This window comes from Coptis chinensis, chromosome 6 (genome assembly GCF_015680905.1).
Source record: "Coptis chinensis isolate HL-2020 chromosome 6, ASM1568090v1, whole genome shotgun sequence".
NCBI classification, from domain to species: domain Eukaryota; kingdom Viridiplantae; phylum Streptophyta; class Magnoliopsida; order Ranunculales; family Ranunculaceae; genus Coptis; species Coptis chinensis.
The window spans coordinates 4,506,089-4,517,463 of NC_141461.1; the positions used below are offsets into that span (position 1 = coordinate 4,506,089).

An 11,375-nucleotide genomic window follows, 5' to 3' on the forward strand; every position below is an offset into this window, starting at 1 on the left:
GAAATTCTCAACGGCCCAGGCGAACCAAGGCCGAAGAGGGGGTTTGGAAATAGTCTATATATATATATATATATATATATATATATATATATATATATATATATATATATATTATAGCTCTCCCCTCATCAATTGAGGGAGAGTTTTGAGAGTGTCCACGTGGCCAAAACTAATTACGATAAAATAGGAAGAGCTTATTACGTGAAATCAGGAGCCAAAAAATTCATCTACTTTTTTTGTGCTGGCCTTTCCCCACTAACGAGAAGAGGTAAACCCCAACAAAACCCCAAAAAAAAAAAAAAAAAAAAAAACGGAAAATTGTCGAACTCAATAGACCTTTGCCAATCAATTCCCCACCCGACTAATAACATATTACGAGAAAAGATGGCAATTCACATATTCCTTCTCCTTTCTCCTTGGTATGTCTCAATTTTACTGTTATTTTCTGCAGTATGAGTACATGATTTTGCTGGACTTGCTGAGGAAATCCACTACCCAAACTCATACAAACATTACCCATATCGAAGAAGAAAAAGTAACAATTTAACCTAAAAAAAATACCTTCATCACCAGAGAAATTGTACGTATTAATAAAGTGAACCCTTTTTCGTTTAGTCATTACTAGAGAAATTGTATGGATTCAACTACACTAAAGCAAAACCCTTTTTTGTTTTGCCTTTCAAAATCTGTTAAACATTAAGGATTGAGAAGAGATAGAAATCAATTTTTAGAGAAAGGAGAAGGAATTGATTGGCAAAGGTCTATTGAGTTCAACAATTTTTTTTATTATTTTTTTTTTCCACTTTGTGAGAGAGTTTGGGGTTTTTGTTGGGGTTTACCTTTTCTCGTTAGGGGAGAAAGGCTGGCACCAAAAAATTAGATGAATTTTTTGGCTCCTGATTTCACGTAATTAGCTTTCCCTATTTTATCGTAATTAGCTTTCGCCACGTGGACACTCTCAAAACTCTCCCTCAATTGATGAGGGGAGATCGAGCTATAATATATATATATCCTAAGAAAACACATCAATATTCACGAAGCACACACCATCATCCTATCTTTAAACTTGAAACTATTAACTGCATAATTAAATGATGTAATTCAGTTTTTATTGGTCTTAATAAAATGGTGTCAATATGCCTTCTCTATAGATTGATTCAATTTGTATTTTGTAGAAGGGATTATTTCTTAGCATGTAGTTGGGAATTATTTGTTGTAACAAAAATACGAAATAGATCGAATATCAGCAAAGCTTGGACATATTCTATTAGAAGATGATGTCTTCCGAGGTAGATGAGTCTGATACGGAAAATCTGAGGTTAAAATAAACTGTGAAATTACCAAGAGCTTATTTGGTTATCCTCCTCTAGACTTTTATAGGTAAGTGTGTCTGCAATATAGGTTTTTTAGGTATTGTCTTTGAATTTTAAATGTTTGGCATGGCACCATGGTTAAGAGAGCACTATTTTAAGATAGAAAAGTACACACAAAGTAGGGGCACATGCAGATGTGTCAATGCCTATTTTTTAGAAAAAAATATCTCCCTTAACTAAGCCAATTCCATTTCCTATATATCCAAATCATTAATTATTTGTTTCTTCTTTATTCATTAGCTTCACGGGACTCATTTTGTCAAAGGAGGATTGCTGGTCGAGCTATGCTTCCACAAGTTATATAAAGAACTGCTTCAAATTTAAGCAAATAATTGGAATGCCAGATTTACTCTTAGTAAGTTTCAATCTACAGGTACCATGGAGTTCTTTCAATTTTACTTTCAGACTTTAAGTTACTTTATATCTATTTGTCATGTGCTCCTTCATGACTGTAGCCTATGGACTCAAACCACCTTCATGAAGCTTAAAATTGTTGGGCGTTTTATTACTTATCTTTGTTTAAACACAAGTCTTTCCGAGGAGGTCAAGGCTTATACAAAATTGTGAGGACTTCTACTCTAGCCAGTTATACCGAGTTCCTTTGTAGTGAGCCGCTCACTATGTTTACACTATTGAGTGTGTTGTGTTAAATGCTTTGTACTAGCATATTTTTGCTGTTAGATTATTCGAACCCGTTACACTGCCAAAATGCATTGTTAATTTATCTGAATAGATCTTATAAACTACTATCCATGTTGATCATCGAAGCGTCTAAGACCAATTATGAGAGAGAATTCAAAGCAAATGTTTTCGGTGGTTACTCTTGGAAACTTTTCCAACTTTTAATAGAGGTGTATCAGGAACAAAACATGCATATTTTCTTAATATATGTTTATCTTGATCTACTTGACATATATGCGGACACAAATAATATGGTTAAACCTTAGTTTTATGGTAGATTTGGACAAACCAATTACTTGGATTTATATTTATGGGTTGATTGTTAAATTAAATGTGACTACAAAAGAATATGTGTTCGACAGTTTGTTCTTCAAAACCTATTCCTACATTGCCATAGAGCTACTTTTTATCCATGAGAATAAAAGATACATCCGGTTTCGACGTACAATATCGCCTTGGTTGAAATGTACATTTATAGATTAGGCGCAAGGGAGAGTGCATAGGCAATCGTAAAGTTGTTATTGGTCGCGAATTTCGGTGTTATACTGCTACTAGATACGTACGTTTCTCTTCACTATAGAGTTTATATTACTACCAATCTGCCATTGTTTCTATTACAACCAATCTGCCATTGGATAGTGTAAATTGAACAGTTGGGAATTGGAACTTTTATAACATCAACTCTTCTTAATCTTTATTTTACAGTTGTACAGGGTGGCTTGCGAGTCATGAACCTTCAACGTGTACGCCTTCATGCGGATCTGATATGATTTTTCAAAATTCAGCTCAATAGAATGTTTGAGCGTGAACAATTATGACTTTTACCAAAGTTTCTCCCCATGTAACTATTTCAATTTCTGATATCCTGTAAATTATCTTCTTAGTTACACTGATAATTTGTTCATTGAGTAGAGGAACTTCCTGGTTAAGGACTTGGAAGTCGCAGTGAAGGGGTACTATGTTTCTGTACTACTTGATATTTATGTAAATACAGTTGATTCATCTCCAATTTTAGGCTCAATATTAGAATATTAGATTGATATGAATCCTATTTCTCTCGATCTACTTCAAATTTGGCTAAATCTCTTCTGGCAAATGGGAAAGTGAATTTCAGTGAAGATTGGACTCACCATCATACAGAGTAAAGGAGTTTGTCTGCCACATTTTTAACACCTTTTCGGTATCCTGTCTGTGTTCGTCTGTGTTCTTCATTTGCAGGGCAAATAGAGTTTGGCAGTATGTGTTATATGTGAATGGGCAAAAGGAGAGTTCTAGTCACATTTACATTTCTGCAAACAAATGGTAAACAATTGCATCTGTTGAATAAGGAAGTCAAGGTGGTGCATTCTCAATAGTTTGGATCTTGCGTGAGATATGTTCCATACCAGCAGCAGTGTGTATATGTTATGCCAAGAATGGGAAGTATAAATTTTGGTCCTTGGTCCAACTGAGCCTAATTCCCGTCTCTGGATGTTCTTAGTAATGTTTGGGAGTCAAATAGGGAGCTGACAGAATATTTCTGTAATGCTGTTGCTGCCACTGTTTTTTTTTTTTTTTTTTTTTTTTTTATCACACCATTGCGAAGTCCAAGTGCGAAGTCGAAAGGTTGCTCCCTGCAGGACCTTTTTATATAGGATGCCTGAGGAAGTGAGGAGTAAAAGTGATTTTCTTCTCTCACATAGCTTCAGCCAACTTGGCTGTGGTCCTCTGAGGTCAAATGCTGGTAATAACAAAATCGTAAACGGAGCAGAAGATGACAGCATAAACTTATTAGCCTTCCACAAATTATTGCTTGTTAGTTTGGTTCTCCTCCTTTCCAAGTGCAAGGTATTGCATGCTCCATTTACTCTTAGCTCTATGCAAATGTTATTGTCATTGTAGAGAAGCTGGTGACATCCCCCCACCTGATTGGGCCAGATGGACTAGATGATCTAGTATGAAGAAGTCGACCCCTCTAGTTGAGAATTGAGATACTGATATTGTTGCAGAGCGGAGTGAAACATTGAATTATAATGGTTGGTTCCGTCTGCTCACAACACAACGAGGCAACGGTCTGAAATTTTAAGCAGCAGCACGTTGGTTTTAGGACAAATGTGCTTCTTGTACAAATTTCATACTTCAGAGATCAGGAAGCAAAATGCAGTTGGTGTTATTCGGTTGCTGCAGTCCTTTGGACCACATTTTCTCTACTATTTGGTGTTCCTCTGGACTTGGTCTTAAGAGCGAGAAATATAGTGCAGAGGATCAATAGAGACCTGGAAATTGTTATATTTTTTCTTTTGATGGTGACTTGAAAGTTGTTATTAAGTACAAAGGAACATTGAAGAACTCATCCGTTCTTTTCAGACATTGATGAAATCAAAAGGAACCAGAAACAGTAAACTAAAGTATTGTATATTTGTATGTATGAAACAAGACAAAATACGTAAGAAGACCGACTTTTACCATGTTCATAGTCTAGAAACACCAACTTTTACCTTCTAAATCAATGGCATTAGTACAACAAGAACAAAGTTTCAGCACCTAGCCATGCTCTAAAAACTTGTCACCACAATGTCTTAGAGACGAATCTTTGATCCCACCACAAGTAAGAAATCCATCCACCTGAACAAAACACCGCCACAAGTATCTTTGATCCCCAGTAGAAGGAAGAAATGAGTCCGACTGAACACACCAATACAAGATTGTTTGATCCAAGCACGAGTAAGAAATCAGTTTATCTGAACAAAACACCAAAACAAGAATCTTTGAGATCAGTGTGCCAATTAATGGGAGTGCTTAAAATGCTAATTATATGCATGCTTAATGCCAGTTTAACACACCGATTTATACTGATTGAACTTGTAAAGTTACTCTTGTTAGTGTCTAAACCCTAATTATATGCATGCTTAATGCCAGTTTAACACACCAATTTATACTGATCAAACTTCTAAAGTTACTCTTGTTAATGCTCTATTACCAAGCCATTAAAGTCCATGTTCAACCTTTTCCTGTCCAGTTCAAGTTGAATTTGTTAATGCTCTATTACCACACCATTTAGTCTGCACATGCTAAAAAGTATAACTGAAACCGCCTGAAATCACTATGGATTTAAAGTCAATCCAGTTGCACCAAAATTATTTAAACTTCAAAAACGCCGGAATTGAAACTTTGCAGAGAACCAGTATTCATCTTATAAGAGCATAAAAGGATAATTTAATAGATGTCACACATCTGAACCAAAAGCGAAATAATGCAACAGAAAGGGAGAAAGCAAAAAAGAAGACTCAGTCTCATAATGTGGCAGATCAGCTCATCCAAATTCATAAAATAAATCAATAAGATGGGTGCTCAAGCCAACGACGCAGTAAAACTGGAATTTATTCTTATTGATTTATTTTATGAATTTGGATGAGCTGATCTGCCACATTATGAGACTGAGTCTTCTTTTTAACTTTCTCCCTTTCTGTTGCATTATTTCGCTTTTTGGTTCAGATAGATGTGACATCTATTAAATTATCCATATTTTGGCCTCAAAAATTCTTATAAGATGAATACTGGTTCTCTGCAAAGTTTCAATTCCGGCGTTTTTGAAGTTTAAATAAAATTTTGGTGCAACTGGATTGACTTTAAATCCATAGTGATTTCAGGCGGTTTCAGTTATACTTTTTAGCATGTGCAGACTAAATGGTGTGGTAATAGAGCATTAACAAATTCAACTTGAACTGGACAGGAAAAGGTTGAACATGGACTTTAATGGCTTGGTAATAGAGCATTAACAAGAGTAACTTTAGAAGTTTGATCAGTATAAATTGGTGTGTTAAACTGGCATTAAGCATGCATATAATTAGGGTTTAGACACTAACAAGAGTAACTTTACAAGTTCAATCAGTATAAATCGGTGTGTTAAACTGGCATTAAGCATGCATATAATTAGCATTTTAAGCACTCCCATTTATTGGCACACTGATCTCAAAGATTCTTGTTTTGGTGTTTTGTTCAGATAAACTGATTTCTTACTCGTGCTTGGATCAAACAATCTTATATTGGTGTGTTCAGTCGGACTCATTTCTTCCTTCTACTGGGGATCAAAGATACTTGTGGCGGTGTTTTGTTCAGGTGGATGGATTTCTTACTTGTGGTGGGATCAAAGATTCGTCTCTAAGACATTGTGGTGACAAGTTTTTAGAGCATGGCTAGGTGCTGAAACTTTGTTCTTGTTGTACTAATGCCATTGATTTAGAAGGTAAAAGTTGGTGTTTCTAAACTATGAACATGGTAAAAGTCGGTCTTCTTACGTATTTTGTCTTGTTTCATACATACAAATATACAATACTTTAGTTTACTGTTTCTGGTTCCTTTTGATTTCATCAATGTCTGAAAAGAACGGATGAGTTCTTCAATGTTCCTTTGTACTTAATAACAACTTTCAAGTCACCATCAAAAGAAAAAATATAACAATGTCCAGGTCTCTATTGATCCTCTGCACTATATTTCTCGCTCTTAAGACCAAGTCCAGAGGAACACCAAATACTAGAGAAAATGTGGTCCAAAGGACTGCAGCAACCGAATAACACCAACTGCATTTTGCTTCCTGACGTATGAAATTTGTACAAGAAGCACATTTGTCCTAAAACCAACGTGGTGGGGGGATGTTACCAGCTTCTCTACAATGACAATAACATTTGCATAGAGCTAAGAGTAAATGGAGCATGCAATACCTTGCACTTGGAAAGGAGGAGAACCAAACTAACAAGCAATAATTTGTGGAAGGCTAATAAGTTTATGCTGTCATCTTCTGCTCCGTTTACGATTTTGTTATTACCAGCATTTGACCTCAGAGGACCACAGCCAAGTTGGCTGAAGCTATGTGAGAGAAGAAAATCACTTTTACTCCTCACTTCCTCAGGCATCCTATATAAAAAGGGGCAACTTTTCGACTTCGCACTTGGACTTCGCAATGGTGTGATCAAAAAAAAAAAAAAAACACAGTGGCAGCAACAGCATTACAGAAATCTTCTGTCAGCTCCCTATTTGACTCCACAGCATTACAGAAATCTCCTGTCAGCTCCCTATTTGACTCCCAAACATTATTAAGAACATCCAGAGACAGGAATTAGGCTCAGTTGGACCAAGGACCAAAATTTATACTTCCCATTCTTGGCATAACATACACACTGCTGCTGGTATGGAGCATATCTCACGCAAGATCCAAACTATTGAGAATGCACCACCTTGACTTCCTTATTCAACAGATGCAATTGTTTACCATTTGTTTGCAGAAATGTAAATGTGACTGGAACTCTTCTTTTGCCCATTCACATATAACACATACTGCCAAACTCTATTTGCCCTGCAAATGAAGAACACAGACGAACACAGACAGGATACGGAAAAGGTGTTAAAAATGTGGCAGACAAACTCCTTTACTCTGTACGATGGTGAGTCCTTAACCAGGAAGTTCCTCTACTCAATGAACAAACTATCAGTGTAACTAAGAAGATAATTTACAGGATATCAGAAATTGAAATAGTTACATGGGGAGAAACTTTGGTAAATTTTGGCAGTATCTCAGTAATACACATTTGGCACCGCACTGTTTCCAGCCCCTTTTCATCTGAGCAGCAAATATGCATCTTCTCCAGAATCTTCGCATTCTCGAGTAGAAACCTTACAAGGTATAGTTCGCCATCACTTCCTTTAAAATCTTCAATGTCAACTGTTTTAAGGCCGTTCAATATGTCTTCAGATGGCAACTGTGTGGGTTTCCAACATTCGTCTACATTAGCCATGTTTGAGATTGTTGCTTTGTCCTAATCAAAAACAAATATTCATTAGTACATAATAAAACAAATATTTTACATTAAAGAAGACAAATTTGTTCAAAAGAAAACTTTCAAAAATTCTAGTCATACATAAAGATTCTCGACAATTATGCTCAGAGTTTGCAGGTTGGGATAACTCCTTGATAACAATGTTATCACTTGGGCATGCTTTTCGCTAGCGAACATATCAACATGCAAATGTTTCAGGCTGCAACATGAGGATGGTACACCTGCTAAAAATTCTTGATCCATGGAGAGAAACTGAACAGACATCCAAAGTATAAGTGTTTTGTAGTTGTAGCCCAAAAAAAAAAAAAAAAAACCAAAAACTGCTACATATGATATAGACTAAGAATGAAAGAATGCCTTATAAATACCTCAATAATGCCACTCATTAAACAGAGTTTCTCCACATTGCGCAGCCACACCAGAATCTTAGAAGCACTTCTAAAAAAAGTATTATCAGGGGTAGCACACAGACCAATATGCAGTGAAAAGTGAAGCTTAGCACTGACCACAGATAAAAGATTCTCATAGGTAATGTTTGGTGGTCTACAACACATGTATATAAGTTCCCGAAGAACTGTGTTAACGAGGTTGATGGTAAGTTCATGCGTATCAAACAGCGTTAAGTATTTAAGAGTAGGAAGAGAAATGGAAATAGTATTGATACCAGAGCAGCAGCAATACCAGATAACCAGTTTTTCAAGAACGGGACAAGTAGAGCTTGAGAGGAGTTTGTTGACTAGGTTTTCACCACGGAATGCAACATCATCAAATAATAAAGATTTAAGCACTGGAAATTTAACAATTGTGGGCAAATTTAACTCGACCTCATACAAGCTCAATTTTGTTAAGGTAGTGCTTGTAAAAAGGCATTGAGGAAGCTTTTCCAATCTACATGTGTAGGACGAAAACTTAAAGTCTTGAACATTGTGCTTTACAGCAAAAGAGATCCATGAATTGAGATGACAAGAAGTTATAAATGTATCACCGAGCTTCACAGTTAGACTGAAACTTTTTATGTCTGATCCATTGTGACTTAAAAGCGTCTCATCAACAAAATCTCTAAAATCTCCTCTTTTGTGCTTTTTTGTTTTTTCGAAATCAACTTGATCAAATTTTAGATTAGAAAGAGAAGAGCATACATATCTCCATTGCCTTGAAAGAATGCTGCTTCTCATTGCTTCTTTCATTGGAAGGAAAGAAACAATGTGGCTCCTAATTGGGTCGGGCATATGGCTAATCCTATTTTTCTTTTGATCAAAACAAGAAAAAACTTGCTTCATGTTTCTTTCTATATAAGTAAGTAAATAATTTACCACAACAATTTGACAGAAGTTAAATAAATTAGATATGGAAAAGTTACCCTGATAACCTAAACTTTTCTTCTGAACCAGAAAAAGAGGGAAGTTTGAACCTGTAAATAAAGTCCAACCAACACAAATTCAACTTCTTATAGAAATAAAATTTGATGGGAAATAACCAAAAGAGATTCCTTTTTCAAAATTCAAATTGCCAACCAAAAAAAAAAGTCGGCAGGTTCATGAAAGGGATAATCTTTATGTCATATAAACAAATTCCGTAAATCAAAAATGTTTTTTCCAAATAAAAAAAATACAGACCAGTGAAGAAAGCACGTGAAAGTCCCGTGTGAAGAAAGCCCGTGAGTAGAAGTACCGTTGTTATTGATAAAACAAGCTTCCTAATAAAACTGGCGGTATGTTTTGCATTGAGTTTGAAATATCGTACTGCAACGTTCATTTGCTATCAACATCTTTTTTCTTTTGATAAGTCTAAATTCCATTAAAACTTCAAGATTTCTATAGGGATATAGTTGGAGCTCCCTAGTTTATAGGTAGTCCACACATGGATTGTTGGTCTTACTTGCTGCCGAAGTTGTGTTGCTGCTAAAATTACACCCAACTATGTCAAAGACTACTACACTCAAGTTAAGGTGGTGACAATAACTACGAATTAAGTTGGCTCTATAATAGTCAGACAAATTGAACACATTGGACACCTGATTATGCATAACGTTGCGTACATAAAATGCAATGGGAACAGCCAAAAAATGATAAAAGGATAATCTTACCAAAATAATTCAAACTAATCACTTCATTTAATTTTTTTTTTTAAAAAGGGCAAACAGTGAATGAGAGTACACTGCAAAATTGGAAAATGAAGAAAAAGAATGATATAACTTAGATGGAGTTGTTTGGATAATAAATTTAGGAATTTACGGATTTCAATGATACAGACCTAATCGACAAAATTACATTTGCAGTAAACCATAAAAGTCATAATTGTTCACGCTCAAACATTCTATTGAGCTGAATTTTGAAAAATCATATCAGATCCGCATGAAGGCGCACACGTTGAAGGTTCATGACTCGCCAACCACCCTGTACAACTGTAAAATAAAGATTAAGAAGAGTTGATGTTATAAAAGTTCCAATTCCCAACTGTTCAATTTACACTATCCAATGGCAGATTGGTTGTAATAGAAACAATGGCAGATTGGTAGTAATATAAACTCTATAGTGAAGAGAAACGTCATTATCTAGTAGCGATATAACACCGAAATTAGCGACCAATAACAACTTTACGATTGCCTATGCACTCTCCTTGCGCCTAATCTATAAATGTACATTTCAACCAAGGCAATATTGTACGTCTAAACCTGGATGTATCTTTTATTCTCATGGATAAAAAAGTAGCTCTATGGCAATGTAGGAATAGGTTTTGAAGAACAAACTGTCGAACACATATTCTTTTATAGTCACATTTAATTTAACAATCAACCCATAAATATAAATCCAAGTAATTGGTTTGTCCAAATCTACAATAAAACTAAGGTTTAACCATATTATTTGTGTCCATATATATCAAGTAGATCAAGATAAACATATATTAAGAAAATATGCATGTTTTGTTCCTGATACACCTCTATTAAAAGTTGGAAAAGTTTCCAAGAGTAACCACGAAAACATTTGCTTTGAATTCTCTCTCATAATTGGTCTTAGACGCTTCGATGATCAACATGGATAGTAGTTTATAAGATCTATTCAGATAAATTAACAATGCATTTTGGCAGTGTAACGGGTTCGAATAATCTAACAGCAAAAATATGCTAGTACAAAACATTTAACACAACACACTCAATAGTGTAAACATAGTGAGCGGCTCACTACAAAGGAACTCGGTATAACTGGCTAGAGTAGAAGTCCTCACAATTTTGTATAAGCCTTGACCTCCTCAGAAAGACTTGTGTTTAAACAAAGATAAGTAATAAAATGACAAACAATTTTAAGTTTCATGAAGGTGGTTTGAGTCCATAGGCTACGGTCATGAAGGAGCACATGACAAATAGATATAAACTAACTTAAAGTCTGAAAGTAAAATTGAAAGAACTCCATGGTACCTGTAGATTGAAACTTACTAAGAGTAAATCTGGCATTCCAATTATTTGCTTAAATTTGAAGCAGTTCTTTATATAACTTGTGGAAGCATAGCT

The 11,375-nt window shown here is 35.3% G+C and overlaps 2 protein-coding genes and 2 long non-coding RNA genes across 5 annotated transcripts in view; 1 reads left to right on the top strand and 3 right to left on the bottom strand.

Moving 5' to 3' along the window:
* The window catches only part of LOC147490919 (uncharacterized), a 29,956-nt gene extending 23,503 nt beyond the window's left edge, over positions 1–6,453 (top strand). The window contains exon 7 of the mRNA XM_086565256.1: positions 6,037–6,453. Within this exon, the coding sequence (XP_086421382.1) occupies positions 6,037–6,040 (4 nt within the window). The 3' untranslated portion in view covers positions 6,041–6,453. The remainder of the gene's footprint in view (positions 1–6,036) is intronic.
* On the bottom strand, positions 4,428–5,371 carry LOC147490920 (uncharacterized). The gene is made up of 2 exons (XR_015198585.1): positions 5,014–5,371; positions 4,428–4,774 (listed from the first exon to the last, which is right to left on the bottom strand). It is a non-coding gene; the product is annotated as an uncharacterized LOC147490920 (long non-coding RNA).
* Positions 6,454–7,421: 968 nt separating the features above from the next.
* On the bottom strand, positions 7,422–9,637 carry LOC147490921 (F-box/LRR-repeat protein At2g42730-like). Its single transcript, XM_086565950.1, has 4 exons — positions 9,484–9,637; positions 8,236–9,278; positions 7,949–8,119; positions 7,422–7,846 (listed from the first exon to the last, which is right to left on the bottom strand). The coding sequence occupies exons 1-4, from the start codon at positions 9,620–9,622 to the stop codon at positions 7,541–7,543; spliced, it is 1,659 nt and encodes a 552-aa protein (XP_086422076.1). The 5' UTR covers positions 9,623–9,637; the 3' UTR covers positions 7,422–7,540.
* Positions 9,638–10,040: 403 nt separating this feature from the next.
* Positions 10,041–11,375, bottom strand: LOC147490922 (uncharacterized). Of its 2 annotated transcripts, none has more exons than XR_015199973.1 (2): positions 11,301–11,375; positions 10,041–10,271 (listed from the first exon to the last, which is right to left on the bottom strand). It is a non-coding gene; the product is annotated as an uncharacterized LOC147490922 (long non-coding RNA). The 2 variants fall into 2 exon arrangements; XR_015199974.1 differs by having other exon boundaries at positions 11,283–11,375.